Below are 23917 nucleotides of genomic sequence, written 5' to 3' on the forward strand. Positions count from 1 at the left end.
CAGGCTGGGCTACCGGTCTCCTCCCTGTGTCTGCCACGCTGCTAGGCCTGTGCTGAGCCTGTGACATCACTAGTGTGGAGTGTCTGGCCACCACTGCTAACCAATAATCTTTTGACTAAAACGTTATTAGTTTCAGTGACATTTATTCCTTCATTCTAATTCAGTTTTATTTAATTTTACTCAAACACTGTTTAGTCTGTTTTTGGGCAGGTTAAACCGTTGGTGTTCAAGATATTGTTTCAGAAATGCAGATAATTCAAGACTGAAAATTAACCCTCATTTGATTGGTATTATTTTACATTAGCTTAAAGAAAAGAAATGACTGTTCGTAAAATGAAATTTCATTAAGTTAAGAGGTAAATTACCTTTAAAATTTCACTTGGGTTTTATTCAGTAAGATGGTCAGTTTTGACCAGATGGTGCATCTTACCCACTGACTCAATTTGCCCCTAACCTGTGTTCCTGTGGTCAAAGTGAGCCACAGGAACACTTTTTTTATAACGATGGGTTAAATACAGAGCACAAATTCCGAGTATGGGTCTCCATACTTGGCCACACACCACTTCCCTTTCTCTTTCCCTTTCTTTTTTTACCAAAGTGTCTATTTTAAGAATTTAACCCTCCAGACCATCAAGACAATTTTATTTAATTGTCTGTGCCAACCAGTAAACATGTCATAATAGATAACAGTGAAAATTGTGCACTGAAAGCCTAAAGAAATGCATTACATAATAAGTTTGTAAGAGCTGTCTGAATTTGTAGGACATCTAACTCTTTATGATGGCGATTAACTAATGTCAGAGCAACAGCTTGATGCATTAATGGTAAATAGCCATGGACTTACAATTAACCAACAGGGAATGCAAACACCTTTTTGGTAAAATGAACAGTTTGAAAGCAATATTGGTCACTTACACGATTTGTACAAATCCAAAGATTTTGTAGTTTAGGGGGAGATGGGGGTTGAAACAGGTCAGTCAGCATGTGTTTGTTTAATTAAAAAAAGATTAAATGAGTTGAAACTTACTGAAGCATCCACTTGGATATGTAATTGTGTTACCCTTTTCACTCCTCACAAGTTTGTGTCCCTAAAACATTATTTTTTTTTAATTAGGGGTAATCCACAATATTTATCACCTAAATTGGAAACCAGCTTTTTCTAGACCACTTATAAGTCTTTATCTTGTATGATAAACATATTTGACAGAAGTACTTTTCTTGCTTCGGGGGTTCATTTAAAATAGTGTATTTAGTACTTGGGCAAAAAGTTCTGTCACAGAAAATTGTTATTTGACAACTAAGTTGAAAATCTCTTTGGCAGCTCCACACATTCCAGAGCAATATGGATCTCCTCACAGCTGACAAAGGCAATCCTCAGAAGAACAGCTTGTTTATTATTTAAAGCCTTCACAATCAGGCTGTGTAAACTACACTTTATAAAGATCAATAATCTAGTTTTGAATGTTTAAAGCTATTTATGAAAGCGCTGCTATCTAAGCAATTATAACCACAACAGTCCTTCTTTAAGTTTGACATTCTCACTGAAATAGAAGTTGGAAGAATAATATTGAGTAAACATGTTAAATCATTCACAAACTGCATAACCATACACTGTAAAAAATGATCGTGATTTTAACGGTAAAAAACTGTGAAAATGCTACGGTAAAAACCTGTTACATGGTTAACGGAAAGTTCCTGTATTTTTCTTTGAAATAACTATGTTTCTTCTTAGTTTTTTCTTATCAGTTATGTTTATTAGGGTTGTATGTTACATCTAATGTTGTTAAATTAATGTTTATAGCATATTTCAGTTTAATGAGTCTCACCATGATGGTGTTTAGTGCTTGTGTGAATGACAATGTGCACCTTCTGTATATTCTATTGTTTAAAAGTTGCTTGTGATGGGCTTTGGCTCATCATGTGACTTTCTCATCATCACCTGCATTTGGTGGTTATCAGTGTATTTCAAAGGAACAAAACAGATTTCAGTACTTTAATAGGTTGGTATATTAAGATTATATCAGTTAAAGAAATTACGGTATTTAACTGTAAATTTAAGTTAAAACCGTAAAACCTAAAACGTTGCTACCGTATTTTTTACGGTAGAATTCTGGCAACCACAGCTGCCAGTTTTTTACCGTAAATTTGACAGATTTTTTTTTACAGTGTAGTTGTTCAAATGGCTAGTAAAATAAGGTACGTTGTCCTCTGCAAGCAAAGAGAAATTGCAAATCAAACGGCTGACAATTACAAGGAAGCAGTTATAACACAGGGCCTTAGAAATATGACTGCTCCAGTAATATGACTTACCACACATTAGGGGTAAGTTGTCAAGTTTATAGTGAATTTGTGAACAGTAATTATTTTTAAATAAGAAATAAATGAGAAACGGAAATAATACTGCACAATCCAATTCACTGCATAGTAATAATAAAATAATAATAATAATAATTCAAGTTAAATGTTATATGTTTAGACTTTTTGAATGTAGTAAAGCAATTTTAAACATTCTGTAACAGTAGTTCTTGAATTTGAATTAAGCTTATCACCTGTTTAGCCACTGACACAGTTTACAAAGAAGCATCTGGCAGATTATTAAAGTGCTTAATCTAATAATTGATTAAATAATACTATAATTTACATGGTTTACATTGCAAAGTTGTCAGTTGGCCAACATACATACACTACCTGTGAAACGTTTGGAATAATTCATATTTTAATGTTTCTGAAATAAATGTTTACTGCATTAATTTTATCGAAAATACAGCAAAATTGTAAAATATTATTACAACTTAAAGGAACTGTTTTCTGTTTTAGAATATTTTAAAATGTAATTTATTCCTGTGATGGCTGATTTTTTTTTTTTTTGCAGCAGCAGTTACTCCAGTCTTCAGTATCACGATCCTTCAGAAATCATTGTAATATGCTGATTTGTTGCTCGAATAGTATCAATTATAATTGGTGCTCAATTATTAACAACGGTTCTTATTATTCTACATTTCAAGACAGTTAATACTTATTAAAAGTTGAAAGTTAATATTATTAATATCATATACTTTCCCCAAACTTTTAAATGCTAGTGTCAGTTTCCACCAAATAAATAAAATAAGCAGCAACAACTGTTTTCAACATTGATAAGAAGACATGTTTATTGAGCACCAAATCAGCATATTATATTTATGAAGGGTCATGTGACAGTAATGTCACATGAGTAACAGCTGCCTAAAATTCAGGAATAAATGACATTTTAAAATATATGAATATGGAAAAGTTTTAATTGAAATAATATTAAGTTTAATTAAAGCTTAAATAAATGCAGCATTTTTGGGCATAAGATACTTACAGGCAGACCTCAACACTGTTTTGGGAAAACATGCCCTGTGCAAGAGGGTGTGTTTGTATGTTTAGCACCCTAAATCGATGCAAAGAGAGTGTGTGTGTTAGTACCGATTTACTTTTCTGGAGCCTGAGGAAGTCCATATAATCACCTGGGAGTTTCCAACTGGCCTATAAAATGGTCTCACTAAATAGACTGTGTTGGAAATTAGACACTGTTAAGACCTCAAGCACATAGACCTGTGTGGTCCTCTTATTGGGATTATTACACTTTTACTCAAACTAAAATGACCAAAAATAAAAGCAACATTTCTAAATTTCATTTCTCATCTCATTTAACTTGATGTAGAAAAATAACTCAAATTAAAACGGAAATAAAAATGTATAAAAACTGAATAGACATTTAAAAAAATGAATCAAAAACTGAATAAAAACAACAAAATTACTAACATTTTATCTAAAAAAAAAAAAACTAATAAAAATGTAATTTTATATGTAATGTCATCTAAAGTTGGTTTGATCTAAGCATGCTACAGAAAGGTAATGATATAAACCAGATTTGACAGTAGAAATTTAATCAACATGTTGCCCTCAAAACAGAAAGAACACAATACAGTGGTGTAATTCAACCATTTATTCCAAAATTCTGTCAAATGTATCGATTGCAGCAAAACGTCATCTGTTGATAATATTGAAAACATGAAAAAATATCCCAATAATGACACAGGATAAGGCCACTGAAGATATTACACCCAAAATGCAAAAAAAAAAAGCCTAGTTTGTACAATGGCAGTTAAAAATGTTAGTTAATAAATTTACTATAATACAAAACACTTCTCAGTCTTCCTGTCAGGATGCAGTGACTGATTTAATTCAATTGTATTTCACATTACAGCAATGAGAATCAATTTCCTTTCCTTTTTTTTTTTGGGTGAAATATGATCTGGACATTACTTGACCGTTTTTGAGAGATTCACCCATAAATATTTCTGTAAAATATACAGTAAAATCTAACATAAATAAAAACACAGTCAAAAACATAGAATCTACAAATCAATAAAAACACAGCTAAAACTATTTAATACAGTAATGAGTTATGTCCATTTGTTTCCATGATTTTTAAAACAATCTATAGTTTGTTTTGTTGTTTGATTGTAACAGGCTTAAAAAATAAATACAAAATATGTATTTTGTAAAATGTACAACGAAAATGATGTTTTTTCTTTCAAACTCAAAGAAGGAATTTCTTACAGACATTGATCAAAAACTGTGGTACTGATACTGTATCATGAACACTACTGTAATTTACAGGTTGTCTTGAGCATTAAACAAGAACTCTGGGACTCCCAGCAGCAGGAGTGACTTGAGCTATAGCCTCTTTATAAACTGAAGTCCCTCCGAACATTAATTGTGTGACGCTCTGTTAAAAACACATACATCCTTTCCCAGGCCGACCTGAGGCTACACAGATCCTATAATGGGAAGCAGGCCCTCCAAAATGGATGGATATGTAAACATGAGGCCTACACAAACGTGATGGAATCCTGGTGGATTCTGGGTGTTTTGGTGTAATTATGCATTAAAGGCGTCCCGTGAGGTGGAGGTGAGGGGGACAAGCTTAGGGTCACCAGGAGAGGTGCAGATGAGGATGTTTTTGTAGTTGAGCTAGCAACTCTTCTTCTGTCGGCTCTTGAACATGCTCCCTGAAGATGGAGGAAGGGCAAAAGAACAGGAAAAAATCAGATATTTAAACAACCAAACTTTTAGTTACCAGCATTCTTCACTCCAGACCCTTTAGATTCCCAGTTCCATGTTGGTGCTGCTTCTGTTCAGTTCACACAACTCATTTTCTATATGGATGATTAAGGGAATTTGGGCTTTGTTTTCCCTCCTATTTATATTTCTGTGATACAGGAAGCCATGGCTGGATAATTTTATGTTCATAATAACCCTGGAGTGCACAAAATTGTGAATATGAATGGGAATATACACTCACCTGCCACTTTATTAGGTACACCTGTTCAATTGCTTGGTAACACAAATTGCTAATCAGCCAATCACATGGCAGCAACTCAATGCATTTAGGCATCTAGATGTGGTGAAGATGACTTGCTGAAGTTCAAACTGAGCATCAGAATGGGGAAGAAAGGGGATTTAAGTGACTTTGAATGTGGAATGGTTGTTGGTGCCAGACGGGCTGGTCTGAGTATTTCAAAAACTGCTGATCTACTGGGATTTTCACGCACAACCATCTCTAGGGTTTACAGAGAATGGTCCGAAAAAGAGAAAATATCCAGTGAGCGGCAGATGTGTGGACGAAAATGCCTTGTTGATGTCAGAGGTCAGAGGAGAATGGGCAGACTGGTTAGAGATGATAGAAAGGCAACAGTAACTCAAATAACCACTCGTTACAACCAAGGTATGCAGAATACCATCTCTGAACGCACAACACGTCGAACCCTGAAGCAGATGGGCTACAGCAGCAGAAGACCACACCGGGTGCCGCTCCTGTCAGCTAAGAACAGGAAACGGAGGCTACAATTCGCACAGGCTCACCAAAATTGGACAATAGAAGATTGGAAAACGTTTCCTGGTCTGATGAGTCTCGATTTCTGCTGCGACATTCAGATGGTAGGGTCAGAATTTGTAAAGAACATGAAAGCATGGATCCATCCAGCCTTGTCTCAACGGTTCAGGCTGGTGGTGGTGGTGTAATGGTGTGGGGGATATTTTCTTGGCACACTTTGGGCCCCTTAGTACCAACTGAGCATCATTTAAACGCCACAGCCTACCTGAGTATTGTTGCTGACCATGTCCATCCCTTTATGACTACAGTGTACCCATCTTCTGATGACTACTTCCAGCAGGATAATGCACCATGTCACAAAGCTCAAATCATCTCAGACTGGTTTCCTGAACATGACAATGAGTTCACTTTACTCAAATGGCCTCCACAGTCACCAGATCTCAATCCAATAGAGCACCTTTTGGATGTGGTGGAACGGGAGATTCGCATCATGGATGTGCAGCCGACAAATCTGCAGCAACTGCGTGATGCCATCATGTCAATATGGCCCAAAATCTCTGAGGAATGTTTTCAACACCTTGTTGAACCTATGCCACGAAGAATTAAGGCAGTTCTGAAGGCAAAAGGAGGTCCAAACCCAGTACTAGCAAGATGTACCCAATAAAGTGGCCAGTGAGTGTACTTCGGAGATAATTTACTCATAAGAATTTTTAGGGGTGGCAATAATTGTGTCCAACGTGTATTAGAGAAAAACATTTCTTTCATAATGATATTTCCCCCCATTTTAAATTCTTATTATCCAATGAAAGGTTAGATTTTTGTGATTTTTTAAAAATAAAAGATCAAAAGGATTAACAATGCAGATTAATTTTCTCAGCCTTCTTTGATCATATTTACCAAGGGTGACGATATTTTTGCCCATGACTATGTATTTACGAATTGGTTCACAAACCAATTTTAATACATTTACTAAATAAAACGTATTTAGCATTTTAATATTAGCAAAACAGATTTGGGTAACTCCAAGTCTAAAGATCATTGCACACTGAATCCAAAATATTTGCACGTTAAAAAATAAATACGACCTCACGTTGTGTCAATCACGTTTACACACTGATAAAAAAAAATTATGATCCAGTTCGATTGTCTGCATTTTCGCATCCGTAGTATGCATTATGATAAGGAAAGGATGGAATGGAAAGGATAAGGAATAGAAAAAAACAGAAAAACACACAAAAATTGCGGACTCAGTGTGCAATGACCTTGCAATGACCGTTGTGAATGTGTACCACAACCAATTTAATTGAGTAAAATATTCTGAGATTTATTATTTATTTTGAGAATGTATGGGTTTGTTCAGTATTGGCAGTGCTCTGTATAGATTAACTTCATCATCATCATTATTTTGTTCAGGTTTTATAAAAAATTCTGCAGATACCCTGCTATGATATTTTTTGCCATACCCCTAGTTTGGCACATGATTGAATAGAAACATTGTTCCAGGACTAACAAAGGGTGTTAGTTAGAGATGCAGGCAAATGACAGAAATACATAAATATCAGAAATACTATATATTAGGAAATTAAGATTTGTACTCAATCTTAAGGAGTGATAAACAACAGGATAAACCACACCACATTCCACTAAATTAAATCATTACCCTTCCCTTCCTTAATCAGAGAGGAATGTGGGGGAAAGCTGTGAGGAAAGAGCAGAATGCAGCCTAATATACAGAGCAGAGGAGCCTTGGGCACATTATGTCAAGTTTTGGAGCTAAGGTGTATTCGTTTGTGCACAAAAAATATAAAAATAAAAAAATCACATACAAGACATCATCATTATATAACGAAATAAAAATATAAATCACTGACAGGCTACAGGACTGCAAAAATAAATGCTTAAATACCAAGTGTTTTTGCATTAACAAGTATTCATTCCATTACCATTCATTCATGCTTCCATTTTTCTACAAATAATTTTTTTTCCCTTTCACATCATTTAATATGGCTCAACATCGTGAGATTTAAAAAATAATGTGTACTGACTATTGACAAAACAAGCATTCACTTCAATGAGGTACTGAATTATGAATTCCAAAGGTAATGCTTCAGTATAAGGGCCAATTCTCACTATTAACTAGTTAGCATGCCTATTAATAACATATTGGCTGTTTATTAGTACTTATAAATCACATGATCTGCATCCCTAATCCTACCCAATACCTAATCTTAACAACTACCTTCCTAACTATTAATAATACTGAGGCAAAAATCGTAATTAATGGTTTGTTAATAGCGAGAACTGGATCTTAAAATAAAGTGTGACCATTCAAACTCATTTCAAATTTATTTTCAGCACCATCTATTGAATTATCGCCATTGTCAAAGATTCCGATAACTTGAACAATAAATCGATAATTTATTGATCCTCACTGATTAATTTTAAAGTGGAAATTTTGCTATTTTTAGAACTAATGGCCGGTAAAATTGTGCAACTTGTTTTCTCCCAGGTCTCTAGAATCACTAGCGGGTGTCCATCCGAAGTTGCAAATTTAACTTATGCGCAAAATTGGAATATCGTATAAAATGTTTGCGAATAAGCACCATTTCCATCCAACGAGACAAAGATAACAAAATCGTCACTTCCCGATAAACTGCCACTATATAACACTTAGAAAAGTAGGATAATCCACTGAATATAATAATTTTCTTATATAATAATTACTTGCGCCTCAGAATGAGCAGATGAAACACAGTAAATGCGGTTATTGCTTTCGGAGGCAGATGCCTGCTGTTTGGGAATGCAGTCGGTGTAAGACAATTATACAGAAATACTTTGATGACAGACTTTGCTCAGGGATTTCAGAATGACCATAACATTTCAGATGCTATGGAATGAGATCGGTCCTCTGGTTAGTCAGGATTTGCTGTCCCACAGCACAGAGTCACATGAATTATTTGATGCGCAAGGAGGAATTTATTCGGCAAATGCATTTCCATCTTCCATTATTCGCATCAACCCCAAGTAAAAAACCACCTCAAGTGAGCGTAAAAACGTTTGGTAATACTTTCTATGAAGCCCATATTTTTAATACATTATAAGGGTATTGTTAAGGCATTATAATGAATGCATAATGCATTATAAAAAACCTTATAATATGTTACATCGTCTTATAAATAATCATAACAACAATTATAATACATTATAATGCTTACACATTTGTGGTTATAACTTTTAAGACTGTGATTATTTATAACACAATGAACACCAAATTAAATCTACTTTTACACTGATAATGGACAATATATTATTTATATTATTTAAGATCTGCATAGTATCTTACTACAGTACATCTTGTAAGTGGTTAGGTGTGGAGTGTTATTTGTGTTCCCTGTGAGACTAATATTCATTCTGATGTGAGCTAGTTAATCATTTCAACTGAAAAAAAAAAGAGCAATATTTATATGTTAGGTTATTTTGATGGTCCCCTTAGTCTATTGACTATAAGCAACTTTGCAATTACATGTCAGCTAACTCTCATTAGAGTATTAGTAGGCTTAGGTTAAGGTTAGGGTAGGTAGAACGTTGACGTACTTGCAGAGTTACTTATAGTCAGCTTGTCAGTTGGGGAACCATCAAAATAAAGTGATAGCATATATTTAGCAGACATACTACTAATACCCCAATGACTCCTAGTTAACATGTAGTTGCAGAGTTACTTATCAACAGCTGTCTAAAGGGTACCATTAAAATAATCAAACTGATATTAAAATACAAATAGTTCAAAGCAAATGTGTCATATTACACATTCATCTGATCTTATGGCTGTTTGAGAGAAAAAAAATTACTATTATTAGTACTATACTTTTAAGTGGTCATTGATGGCTTTAAGTAAAGTAGCATAAGAAAGGTGACAAGATATGAGACTTATAATACATTATAACTATGAGAAACATAATCCATTGTAACTTAAGTGGATGCAACGTGTTCACTGTGTGTTATAAACCATCATACTGTTAAAAGCTATAACCACTAAGTAAATATTATAATACATTAAAACTGTTCTTATGAATATTCATAAGATGATATAACATATTATAAGTTTTTTTATATAATGCATTATGCATTCATTATAATGCCTTAAAAATACCCTTATAATGTATTATAAATATGGGCTTTATAGAAAGTGTTACCAAACACAATTTTTATTAGAAATTCAGCGTTTCCATCACTCGTATACTTCAAATTGTGCATAAAAGCGGGGTGATGGAAACATATCTATTAATGAAAAAAAAACATCTATTAATGAGAACTTTTCAAAGGCTTTATTCTTACCTGAAAATAAGCTGTACAGTGCTTTGATAGGCAATTCTCTCCACATCTTCAACAGAAAGAGCATTACTGCGGTCCCACTTATAGGTGAAATTCTAAACAAAGTGGAAAAAACAAGGTTAACTAGCATGTGTAGAAACTAATTTACTGCGCTGTCAAGAAATAGTCAGAATTTATTGATTCAGTTCATGATCTGATCATGACAATAATTCTAACTAACAGGATGTGCTACTACTGGTTATTAAGGTTAAGGTTAGGGGTTAGTATTGGTTTCGGTGTTGTATAGGCATTCAACACTGACATGACCAATGAAATATTTTCAATCAGCTGTGGGACAGGGTGTGTTTAACTGGTTTGGGGGAAAAAAATCATGCTATTGATCATTTGTTCAGTAGTTCATCAGATTTCAGTCATAAAAAAATATATATATATATATATATTTGGAATAGGAAGACTAGGAATGTGTATTAATAAAGTAAATATGGTCAGTTATGAACCATTTACAGCAAACAATCTACATACCTCCAAAATGAGGGCCACAAACAGGTTGACCCACATGACTGAAGATGTCAACCACCAGGCCACAAAGTACACCAAGGACCACCTGCCATGGAAGAATTATGGGTACAAATTTACAAAACCCTGTTAAGTTAAAGCACACGTGTTAAAGGCAGACAGCAGGGTGTGTGTGTGTGTATGTGTGTGTAAAACATCTAGCTTACTCTGTAGTGTATCTGGTGTATGCGTCTGTGAAAACATGCCAGTTATTCACCACCATGATGTTATAGAGAAGAACCAGAGAGGACTGGAAAAATATGACAGGAAAAATACATTTATGTTACATTACATGTTACATTAATTTTTTATTTAATAGTTCAACCAAAAAACTATTTCCTTAATTTTATGAAGGCTTAAAGCTAAAACATATAAAAACAAAACAGAACTATAATTGTGAATAAAATCTAAATGGTCACTTTCGAAAGTGAAAATAGCATTAAAATAAAAAACTTTAAAAACACAATTTAATACTATAAACCTAGCAAATCTGGTCAAATACTCTGACTAATTCCTCATACGTGCTTATCATGGCATTCTGGGAACTTGTTAAAAACCAAGTTCCCAGAGGCCTCTGTGAAACTTACAGCAAAATCATCAAAGTTGTTTGGCCAGTACTCCAGCTGTTCAAAAGTGCCACAAGCCATGCTGAAGGGACCATCCGTTTTGTTCTCTGTGCTGTCGTTGAAGATTAGACTGAAAGGAGAGCACATAGAGAGAGAAAAATAATAAGAACTATTTCTTGAGCATAATTAGTATATTACAATGGTTTCTGAAGGATCATGTGACACTGAAGACTGTAGTAATGGCTGCTGAAAATTCAGCCATCACAGTAGTAACAATTATTTTAAATTGTAATAATATCTCACAATATTACAGTTTTTACTGTACTTTTATGTTTCTTGTTAAATGTGCAAGTGATGAACAGAACCTCATGTTTGATGGAGGGGGTATAGCACCCTGGAAAAGCCAGATACCAAGGACGGCAAACACATAGTACACCACCTGCATCAGAGAAATGAACAAGTGAAGAGGCCATCAATAATAAAACTACGAGTAAAACGAGTCTGTTCACTCACCAATAGAATGCCAGCAAATGCCCGTAAGTTTTTCACCAGGTCCACAAGAGTGCTGGCCACCAAGGCCATCAACTAAAGCAAGCACAACAAAATCTTTACACATTTATTACGCATTTATTACACTTTAAGCATTTATTAGTGCTCTTTTAATGTCTGGCTCCTGTGAACTGTGAATCTATCTATCTATCTATCTATCTATCTATCTATCTATCTATCTATCTATCTATCTATCTATCTATCTATCTATCAACTATTTTTCAAGCTTTTTATTTTGGTGCGCTGAAAACCTTTTAACTTTAATGATGACCAGCAAAAAACTATAAAAAAAAGAAAAAAAGAAATGCAACTGTGCAAAGCTGTAACATCATTTCTCCTTGTGTGCAAGGTTATTAATGTAAGGAGCCCACACCAACCTTGATTTCTGGAATTATTCTGAGGAAACGGAAGACAATCAACATGTTGACCAGTCGCACCATCTCCCACAAAGCCATCACATGCCGTGGAGCCGGATCTCTGTTAACATAAGAGTAAAATGTCACATTAAAGCATTTGGAGAAGAGATCAGGAGATTTGTTCTTGAAATTGAGCACACTCACATGTCCTCATAGGGAATCCTGTACGTGATGAATATGGAAATCTGAATTGCCTGTTGAGAATAAAAGAAAAACACAATGTGTCTCCAGTTATTGCCTTCACCATGTAAACATCTATGTATGCCACAGAATTCCTAATAATTTTAAATCACAAAAGAAATGACACAGGAAATGTGTTACCAGAAGAAGAACAGTGAGGAATCCATCAAAGATGTTATTCCTGTAAGACAGGTAACCTCTCCAACCAAAAGCCACTATTTTCAGCAGCATGTCTATTAAATAGTACAGGATGAAAATACAGTTGATGATCTAAAAGACAGAAAATATATTTACATGAATATTTATAGAACTACACAGAAAATGCAGAAAACACATACTGTATATCAACTAATGCTGAAAAAAAACACCAAGGATTTAACATTTGTTTTACAAAATACCAACAATTTATATTTCTATACAAAATTATATTATTACTGATCAATTATTTTCAGTGCATGAAACAGTCACCTCCATATAGAAGTAATTTTTCTCTGAAGCAGATTTCTCTGATTCCAGAACCAAGATAGTCTGCAGAAAAACAATAACAGATATCAGAGATGAACTTCAAGATTCAAAGATTCAAAGCAATACTTAGTACATGGTTTGTGTTTTTTTTTTTTTGGGGGGGGGGGGGGGGGGTGCATATGCTATCCACAAGATGGCACCATTTTGCAAAAAAACTAAAAGCATCACGCAATCTATTTTTGTGAACTAAATTATTCAAATAATTTTCTGATCTGATTTCAAACAATACTATAGTTTGTTAATAATATTTTTTTATCATATGAATTGTAAGCATTTATCGTGAGTATGAGCACTTTCACATTTGTAGATTTCATTTTATTGTATAAAGTATAATCTGTAGTCGATGTTTAAATGCATTTAATGGCTTGTTTGCTTAAGAGTAAAGTGTTACACTTGATTATTTAATATTAAAACCTACAGATTTCAATTTAATTTGGCATTTCTATCTCAAGAGCCTCTTGCAGCTCCATAATCAACCACTAGATGGTGAACAACCAATTTGGAAAACCCTGTTTTAGTCTCCTGAATTCTGGAAAAGTATGTAATGTTCTTTATGTAGGGTGATGTATATAATTATCAAAGCAAGTAAAAGGAAATCGTTTTCTTACACAGATACAGATGACATTTGCCAGAGCGACTACATTCCCCAGCACGGTAATATATAAGTGACTGTAGATTTTCTGGATATGCTGTAGGACAGGATAACTGTACACTGGTTTTGGTGGATGCTGCAGGGAAAAACAAAAATAGAAGAGTTAAAATGTCTGTTGACACCAAAGCTGAATTCAGAATTAAATTAAGAGTGTCTTTAGAAATTCCAATTCAACTCCTTCAGTTTGAATCTGAGGACGTAAAATCACATTTAAATGAAAACTCTGCTACAAGTGTGGATTAATACAACACTCTATTTTTTATATGAATTGCCAATTAACATTATTTCGGCGTTTCCCAAAAATGTATTAATATTCAATATTTGTATAAGAATTTTCCACACAATTTATATTAATTGTATTATATTTATACATATTATATTCAATGATTTAATTTAATAATCATTTAATAACTAATGATATTATATTATATTATTTTTTTTTTTATAAGAATTTAACTTTTTTGTTTGGAACACTGTTGAAGAACACATTATTATTATTATTTTTAAGAATGCTCTCTTAATTGTATTAAATCCAAACAAAATGAAGCAAACTTAAGATGCAAACTTTAAACACTTATCTATTCTTGCCTGTTTTGTTGTTGTATTGGATTCATCAAAACTCATTTTGTGAGTTTTGCGAATTGCCATAAGCGGTCATTCTGATTCAAATTCAATATAAAATGCAAGGGAACCAATTCTCAACTTGGCCAACCCTGCTATGCACTGTTCTAATGATTCAAATACTGATTTAACCAGCTTGCACAAACTGTTCGAATTCATACTGTAATGTAAACTGATCCAGAAATGTAGACGATCAAACCTCTTTCATAAAATCCTTATCCAGCTCGTTAAAGAGCCTCTGGAAGGCCTCGCCATTAATAAAGCCGTCTGGGAACTGCTGAGCAGCCTGGAGGAAACAAAAGACAAGTAAAACAAACAACCATGTCACGCACTATTTACTATAACAAACTATTCTGCAATCTGTATTGACCTTAATGATAGCCTGCCTGCAGTAAGACTTCATGTGGACTCTATCCATGACCTGCAGAAACATGTTCACCGCCACTCGCTCCCTGAGCAGCAACAGGAAAAGTCATGTGACCAGGCATAAAACACCACATCAGAGATATAAAGAGTGAATGTTTGCTATAAGGAAGAAAGACTAAAGTGCTGGAGAGGACTGGATCTTACACATGGCCTTCAGACTGAGTGCTAGTGTGCCCTCGGCCTGGACAGCACAGCACCTCGAAGGCAGCACGAACACCCAGACGCCTCCTGATTAAAGACGTCTGAACCGACATCTAAACATACAGACCATGACATCAATAATTAAAGGAACAGTTCACCTGAAATCAACATTTACTGACCCTCATTTTGTCACAAACATATATGACTTCACAAAACACAATTTTTGAAGAATTTTCACACCACTCTTTTTCATACAATAATATTTGTGGTATGTCTTAAAACGAGTAATATGGTAAATTTTTACGTTTGTCAAGCGTTTGTTTGTTTTTTGGAGCTTGACGGACCCCCAGGTAAGTTCTGTTATGTGGAAAAGAGGAGCTTGGAAATTATAAAATACATTCTGAGCTCCATGGGGGAAAAAAACAGTCATATGAGCTTGGAAATTATAACAAAATATAGATTACTGAAATGTTCCTTTAGCAAACAAGCAATACATTCCTAAAACAATGTCTAATGTAAGTACATCACTCACCAGTAAATATCCCCTGAACTGGTTATAAATAATAGCCGTCATTAGATTCATTAACAAATACGTTCCTGACAGGAAAGAAATAAGAAATAAAAATGCCAGTGTTTAATGCAGGTGGAGAGTTATGAATGCAAGTAATATTAAATGTATTATATATAATACTACCAGTCAAAAGTTTGGAATAATTAAGAATTATTATTATTGTAATGTTTTTTAAAGAATTCTCTTATGCTCACCAAAGCTGCATTTATTTGATGAAAAATAAGTTTTTTAATAAAAATTATTAATTAAATAAAAATTAAAATATCTGTTTTCTATTTTAAAATGCAACTTATTCCTGTTATGAGTTTTATTCAGCCATTACTCCAGTCCTCAGAGACACATGATCTCTCAGAAATAATTCTAAGTGAGTTCTTTCAGAAATATTACAAAATCTTATATTATTCCAAACTTTTGAAGAGTAGCGTATATGCAACTGATCTGGATTGCATAAAAACTTACCAAACACACTAAAGAGTATAAAAAATATGGAATAGCCACGATTCAGAGAGTATGCTGGAATCATGACTGTTGAGAGAGGAAAACATGTTGTAATACACACAGATTACAAGAAAGGTTGTAGGCCATTTTAGGCAGTTTCAAATCTAAAATGAATACAGGCACCTGTAAAAGTTTAACAGAATGTTGTGACAAGTCATAAGACATCATATCATGTGGTTAAAGCCAATGACTCATAGCCTTCATTGCAATGAGCCAAAGATGACTGAGAATTTGACACTGACGGTGCCAAAATGTCATCTGTAACTGACCATCTAAAACTTTACCGAGTCATTCTGAGATTTGCACCTCCTGAGAAACTTTAACAACATTTACAGTCAAATGAAGACTTACCGTCAGGGTTATTGGCTGTCGTTAGCAGCACTAGCAGAGAAGACAGGGCCTTTGGCAGGTTTTTGAAGTAGGTTTCCCATTCTCCATTCTTCTTAGGGTCCTACAGAAACATCTATTCAGTCAACTGTAGCACTTTGAATAAAAGTGCCTGCTAAATGATTCAATGTAAATGTAAAGATTGGATGGTGACAATTACAGATTGTACATTTACGGCCAGATTAGTGCCAGCGCAAACCCTCCTCTGGCACTAAAATTGAACCGTCAGGATTTACTAAAGATGTGCAGTGAATAATTAGCGATGAAAACAGTAATTTTTGCGCCTTACATTATTGCATATGCATTTGTAAAAGTTTCCCTTTCAGATGCAAATTTTATGGGAGGAGAGTATTTAAATGAGTCATGCAACATGATTTACTAAGGTTTGCGATAGTCAATTTACTGGCATTTGCGCCATTTTTTACTGCTCATAAAAAGCATGTCTTAACCCATTTTGCACTTGATTTGGCTGTGATTGCAGCAGTTGCCACATGGAAGCATTGCATGGTAGAAGGGAGTGTCAGTCCTGTGTCTTGTTTCCCCCTCCTCTCGTGTCTATATTTGGCCTTCCTGTTCCTGTCCTCGTTCCCTGTCATCAGTAGTGAATTAGTCCCTAGCCCTGTTTAATTTCTCCGCACCTGTTTCTGTTCTTCCTCTGTGATTTCCTTGTGTTCTTAAGCCCTGTGTTTCCCTGCCCCTGTGTCCGGTATTATCGTCATCTCGACTCATCATCTCCATGTCTCCTGCGATCCCAGTGTTATCAATAAAGTTCTGAAGTTTGTGAAGTTCCTCGCCTCCATGTTTCCCTGCTCCAGAGTGGGCTCTGACAGGGAGAGTTTTTTTTTTCTCTCACTCATATTAATTTATTTGGAATGCCAGAGGAAGATGTTCTCTGTATGCTAAGCCACATTATTTTTGATTTGCTCTGCTTTTTGGCTACCCTAATTTGTGCTGATCTTGGTAGATTACGTTGTTCATTATGGAAATTAGATGTTGCATCTGTTCTTTAATTTACACACTATCAGTAAATCACCCACAGAACTTTCCACTTCCATATGTAGTGATTTTTTTTTGGAACTGTGCTCTCGCACTAATTGTCTTGCTTAGTAAATTTGGCCCTTAGCAAATTTAAGACTATTTAAGACCTTTTTAAGAACAAGTAATGAACATTTAAGGAATAAATTGAAGAGAATACAAGACGACAATATGCTCTCTTAATGTAAATGTCTAGAGAGCTCACGAGTTGTATTATCAACACTTTTATTTTTTTACCAAAAAACTTTTAAAAAACTTACAGCTTGGATAGCTTTCTTTCCAACCACTAGTATATGGAAATAACTTTTACTTTACCTCCTGATCACACTGCAAAAAAAGTGATTTTCTTCCACGGTAATTTTGTGCAAAATGTCTAAGTCAAGAGCAAATTTACATAAGAAAAGAAGTCTGAAATTGATTAAAATGAAGCGAGTTTGATTAAAATATAAACAATATCTGCAAATGGGCTCAGAAAAATTTAACTTAATTCAAAGCGAAAAAATATTTCATACTCCATTGACAGATATTTGTTCTTGTTTTAAACATAAACTCACTCAATTTAGTTATATTTTTCAAGAACTTACATTTGCATGTAAATGTATCTGGACTTAAGGATGATTAGATTTGTATTGGAAAACAAAAAGATTTTCACTTTTGCAATGTATGCAACATTTAATGCCATGACTTTATCAGTTTTAGACTACCTGCTCTTATTTAAGACTTTTTAAAGGCTTTTTTAAGACCCACACGAACCCTGATTACATTTCTACATATTCTGAATACATTTTTAGTGGTGCTTGCCTGTGCAAAAATTGCTGCCAGGATGTTAAAGTGTTGTGGATGGATGCTGTGTGGTTTCTGAGGTATTCAGCATGTAGCTAGGTGGTTACAACGGTATTCTATTAGGGAGATTTGCAATGCTGCTATGTGGCTACTTACTGGCCCATGTCAAAAGATCCCACATCCAAGTCTCTGTATTCTCATCTCTAGATATGACTCAGGTTTCCCCATCAACATAAGTTTTTTTTGCCTGTATTATTGCCTGCCCAGTACAAATCTGATCTCTTAAACATCTCATGTATCAAGTATCATTCATGTCCAAAGCACAAATTCTAAGTATGAGTTATGTGGGAAAATGTAATACTTGGGAACAGGGGCTTATTTAAATCAAAAAGTGGGCCCTTATAAGTATTGATAGAAATTATGTGATAAGGATGTGATCACTTCTTACATCTGATTTGGCAAAGATCAGCATTCCTATCATGGTGAATAAGCAGATGTGTAACGCCAGAAGCAGAATAACACTGAAACAGAAAGAGTGAAAAACAGAGAGAACAGATCCGGTCAATGTTTATCTGGTCATTTTTAAATTATAACATTAGAATGGAACTGCACACAAATTGAGAAGTGAAAATAAGGAATTAAATGGAGGCTGTTATGGGGGAAACCCCTTATTACAGAAAATGTGTTATTACCTTGCTATTTCTGGAAGAGTCTTTTTGATACATTTTAGAGTTTTCTTCATAAGGGAAGAGTTTTGCAAGAGGAAAAACGGGCGAATTAGTCTCCTGACTCTTAAACTCTGTGGGACAGAATGACAAGGAAGCATTACAATCAACAGACCTGACACTGACAGCTGACTGAGACATTTACTTATTTAAGATTATGAAGGAATAGATTGTCCAAAATGTAACATTTCATTTCATTTCCCTCGGGCCATATTTATGTGCTTATGCAAATGAGATTTAAGTGACAATGGAGGGCAAGATTTAAAATACAACTTAAATTTTGGTCAAGTAAAAGAAAAGAAAAATGAAGTTAATTTAGAATTAAATTTTTCTTGCATTTCTATGCATTATAAGAACATTTTATTTTGACAATAGTGGGCAAATTACATGTGGGGACTTTCGATATTTAATTTAATGAAACTACATAAAGAGGTATATTTATGTTATACTGAATTAATTTAGTTATTTATTGTCACATTTAACTTAATACTATTTCAATCTTCAGTTTAATTTTAATGCGTTAATTGCCATTTCTTTGTAATTATTTGTGGAATTTACTAGCAATTTCGAGTGAAAACATTCTACACCAATTTTTTTGATATTGTAAATATTGTCATAAACTGTTATAGTGTAAAGAGGCACAACAAATAAGCAGCTTTGTAGTACAGTTCTTATAAACTCACCTCACTGCACACCATGCTAATACTCAACATCGAATCAATAACCGATGCTGCAATCACTACTATATAACCAATCAGCCATTTGTTCATACGAAACTCCTCCCATCCTATCAGATAACTCTGCAAAACACACAAAACATCCAATATGTTCTTTAATATGATATTAAGCAACTTAAGTCACATTACAAAAGAGGTCTGTTTAATTCTGTCATATAGGCTTGAATGACAAGTAATAACAGAATTTTCATTTTTTGGGGTGAACTACCTGTTTAATGCTATCTCAATAGTCAACTGAATATTTCTGGATTTCTACCTTCACAGTGACATCTAAGATGAAGATACAAAGGCAGACCATCTCAATCCCCTCCGTCAGTCCACAGGGTGGCTCCCAAGGCTTGGGTTTGAAACGAATGTCCGAGGTGTAGGTCAGAGAGGAGGGTCTCTCAATGAGAGCCAGTCCCAGTACAAGAGCAATAATGAACCCCAGACCCCTTCAAGAAAAAGAGAAAGTATGGAACTGATACTGACAGAGAGAAACATAAGCAAATAACCACATAAGCAGCTAGAGGGTGCAGGTCAAAATAATTGCAGGCATGTTGCAGATCCAGTTTTTTTACCGTAAAATATTCCTGCTAACAGTCACTAATAAAGAATAAAGCATTAGAAAGGTAGACAGGTATCAAATTGACTAATGTGACTGCAGAGACTGTCTAGCATTGTGTATTTTAGCATGATACACCTTAACCTTTTCACTGACTAGGCAAATTAGGTTATTGGCCATTTATAACTTCTAATAGCCAAAACAGAAATATTGCACATAAAGTGGATTGTCAAAAATCACACACACACAAAAATCTCTGCGAAAGCCTTTAATTTTCAAATATAGCTTACTCAAAAATGAATGTTTAATGTTAAACACTGAAGATTAGTGGACAGGCCATAATTTCAAAAATGCCCAAAAATTAAAAAATGCCACTCCCAAGGTGTCTGAAAATAATGCCCCAAAACATCATACCATGATACAAAAGTATACCCCAGCATTTAATTTAACGAATGTGAAATTCTCATGCCCTTCATATCAGTATATCGACAAATGTTTTTAAATTTGGCGCATTGCAATAAACACGCTAAAGGGTGCTTTGGCATTTGTGTACTGACAAGGGCTCTGGAAGACAGTAAACTGGTCACGCAAAAAGGGCTAATGGAAAGAAAAAAGCTGCTCTGATATAATTCTCTATATGAAGACTTTATTGAAGCCAAAAAAAAAAATTATTATTATTGAAAAATGCACAATGCACAATCATAATATTGTTAATGTAATTCAGTGGGACACACAGTGGCTCACTGTGTCATGGCAGGATGTTTGTCTCATCCGATGTGCGACCCTCTTTTTGCTTTGTTTTGCTAATGCTGGAGGCTGCTTTTATGGGAAGGTCTTTGATAGCGATAACATGTAAAATGATAGATTTAGAAATCACATCCCACCAAACTGGCCAGCATGGATGATTTTTGCCCACATTTGGCAGGTTTTAATTTCTAACCCTGCAAGGATGCCAGAAAGGGACATTATGTAACTGTAAGAGCTGTTTACATTCGACCCACAGGAACTATACTGGTAATGCATTATTACTGTAGCAGTTCTTCTGCCTAGAACAGTAAAGACACCACAAAAGGATGACATGGACAACTTAATAGCTCCAAAAACAAACATTTTGTAATGTTGTGCAATGTAAAATACAAGCACTGAAACAAAAATACAATCAATATTTCTGCTTTTAAATCGTCTAGAATGTGAATTTTATTTGATTTTACAAATTAAGAAACAAGTCTAATCTTTCTGTGGTAATTGACAATGTGTCTGATCCAATTAAACAACAAGGTTCTGTGAATAAAGCTTAAAGAACTATGAAATGGCTTTGTGATCTTAGTTTTCTTGTCTGTGTTAACGTACAGTATCTCCACTAGGTACAGGAAATTGAGGCAGGGAATACCGAAGGGATTGTCCCAACTAGCTTTTTTCCCTTGCTGTGACATATATCCAAGTAAAACTCTTGTATTAGGCTTCTTGAATGACAAAATGTGGGCGAGACTTGATGTTATCCATTGGAATTGTCTGGAATAGTAATATTTTAGTTTTTCAACTACATAAGATTTATACAACTACAGACTGAATACTGATATCAAATAAACTGAAATTCTATTATATATTTATATAAACCTATGAAGCAATTTTTCACAATTCCGGTGTTGCCGTAGTTACTGCGTTTTGCATTTGTATGGCACATGGCTGGCAAAATAAAATAAAAAAATACTAAAAAGTATAAATTTCTGCTTGCTTACCACTGACAAATTTTGGAATAATACCATCTATATAACCATAAGGACCCAGAATCAACCCTGTGATTGATGGATCGATACTGTGGGAAAGAGCACAAACAGGGAAATCAGGCATTCATTCAATCAATATAAAAATGAAAAAGATGTTAGAAAAAAATAATAATAACCTGAATCGCATCTTCAATAAATACAACTGCCTGCTGGATATAGAGGTCTGCATCTGTGTCAAAGGAAAAACAAATAAACAAAAAGATAAACCAAAAGTTTTAGTTGTGAATTTTGTTTATGCGTTTGACTTCCAAACATTTTCTTTTTCTTATTTTAATTTGTAAAAAGGTCCCTAAAATGTTTTGCATTGGCGATCCTGTAATATTAAACAAAGTTAAACCATTAAATTCTCTGTAATCTAAACAAAAATATAGTGAAATATATTTTTGCTCCATAAAAATCATTCCCATATTGCACTCGCACTCGCGGTGCAAAATTAACTGGATCATTCTATGACCTGTACTGAGTTGAAAAAATATTCTGATTGTAAAACTATGCGTTTATGCATATTTTTAAGTGTCGCAGGATATTCAGGAGCTGACAAACCTGAACTTCTCAACAGGATATGAGCCAGCAAATCCCAACATTCTTGAGTGAAAACACCAAGTAGAACAATAAAGAGCCACTGAACATTTCATTTGACTTGTACTGGAGATATAAAATAACTAACATGAACTTATTTTACTGTAATACTACATATAACTAACAGCAATATATTTTTACAGCATTTATTAACCTTTGTTGATCTTAATAAAAAAAGGCAATGTTCATGTTAGTTCACAGCATATCTATTGTTAACAGATACAACTTTTGATCTTAAAAATGCTTTCATAAATGTGATAAAAAAATAACTAAGATTAATAAATGCTGTAGTTAGTTCGTGATAACTAATTTAGCTAACTAATGTCAACAAATAAAAACTTTTCTAAACATGCCAAAATCACAGACTAAACCAAACTAGTTAGTTTGAGCTCAGATTACTTTGACATAATGTTCAAATTGTATTTTGCAACACTATTTATAACAAGTCTGAACAAGATTTCCACACCTCCACCCATAACACCTTCAGCTGCCCCAAATTTCTGCTAAAATGTGAAAACTAATATTTGGCATTAACTGTAAACAATAAAAACAATAAAATAATTTAAATGCAGTGTGTCTAGCTAACTATTACTTGTAATTTGATACATCAATCAGCAACTTGTGAAGTCAAAGTAGATGACCTGCAGAGGCAATGGTGTTTGTCTGACAGCAAAGAGGTGAATAAACATGATACCAGACTCACAAAGACACAACCTTCACAATCTTTAGACTTTAATGAAGTAACACAGAGAAAATAAATAAACAACAAGACAGCAGAGCAAAGGTTAAGGGAAAGTTTCAAAGGCTAAGTCAGGACATGTACCTTCGTGCACAGGGTACGAATCGTCAGTCACTGAATAGGACAGTCGTCTTGATCCTGGCGATTCTTCATGTTGATAATGTTCATTATCATGAGACCCATAATCACCTGAGCCCCGGTTAATTCTGCCAGTCAGTAGCGGCTCTTCTTCTTCCATCTAGACAATCGCAACAAGGCTCCAAATTTGCCAAATAAGTCCCAAACAGGGCGTTAAAGATATCAGTAGTGAGGAAGGACAAACCTAAACGAGTCTTCTGCCCATGTCCGTGAATAAAGAGACAGTCTCGCTAGTAGTAAGTAACCATAGTGGAGACGCACTTGTTTTTATTCCCACGGTACTGGGTCGGTGTTACAGTAAGTAAGTGTAATATTTCAGAGAGAGCAACAGTGCTCGGTGTTTTTAGGAGCTGTCAACTCCTCCCATATCCTCTGCTCACTCACTCACTCAAATGAAAGTTTCTGCTCGCTCATGTTAAGAGCACTGACTAGGTAAGTTTCATTTTAGCGAATCGGTTCAGTGATTCGTTACAATGAATCAGTTCACCCTCCAAAAATTCACTCGTTCAGTCATCAAAATACGTTTTAGATACATTCTGATGTTTCTCTACAATTTTTTATATATTAA

General features: G+C 34.4%; 1 protein-coding gene across 2 annotated transcripts; it reads right to left on the reverse strand.

Moving 5' to 3' along the window:
- Window positions 1-3127: 3127 nt before the first annotated feature.
- Window positions 3128-23803, reverse strand: LOC306876010 (two pore channel protein 2-like). Of its 2 annotated transcripts, none has more exons than XM_079426898.1 (25): window positions 23296-23803; window positions 22010-22062; window positions 21846-21922; window positions 19819-19996; window positions 19509-19625; window positions 18793-18899; window positions 18549-18621; window positions 16247-16346; window positions 15857-15922; window positions 15359-15423; window positions 14830-14939; window positions 14630-14711; window positions 14459-14545; window positions 13595-13714; window positions 12930-12989; window positions 12603-12731; window positions 12426-12475; window positions 12243-12342; window positions 11830-11901; window positions 11682-11755; window positions 11338-11446; window positions 10918-11000; window positions 10718-10799; window positions 10199-10290; window positions 3128-5039 (listed from the first exon to the last, which is right to left on the reverse strand). In XM_079426898.1, exons 1-25 carry the CDS (start codon window positions 23447-23449, stop codon window positions 4961-4963), a joined length of 2319 nt encoding a protein of 772 aa, XP_079283024.1. In that variant the 5' UTR covers window positions 23450-23803; the 3' UTR covers window positions 3128-4960. The 2 variants fall into 2 exon arrangements, 1 of the variants encoding a protein (XP_079283024.1); XR_013784792.1 differs by having other exon boundaries at window positions 3957-5039; window positions 11642-11755.
- Window positions 23804-23917: the final 114 nt, after the last annotated feature.

This window comes from Barbus barbus (assembly GCF_936440315.1).
Source record: "Barbus barbus genome assembly, chromosome: 1".
Lineage (NCBI taxonomy): Eukaryota > Metazoa > Chordata > Actinopteri > Cypriniformes > Cyprinidae > Barbus > Barbus barbus.

Coding starts and splice junctions, on each gene's coding strand:
- LOC306876010 (XM_079426898.1), bottom strand. CDS start 23,449: ATGGAAGAAGAAGAGCCGCTACTGACTGGCAGAATTAACCGGGGCTCA. Junction 19,626..19,818: donor TCTTAGATGTCACTGTGAAG/GTAGAAATCCAG, acceptor TGTGTTTTGCAG/AGTTATCTGATAGGATGGGA. Junction 18,900..19,508: donor TTAGCATGGTGTGCAGTGAG/GTGAGTTTATAA, acceptor TCTGTCCCACAG/AGTTTAAGAGTCAGGAGACT.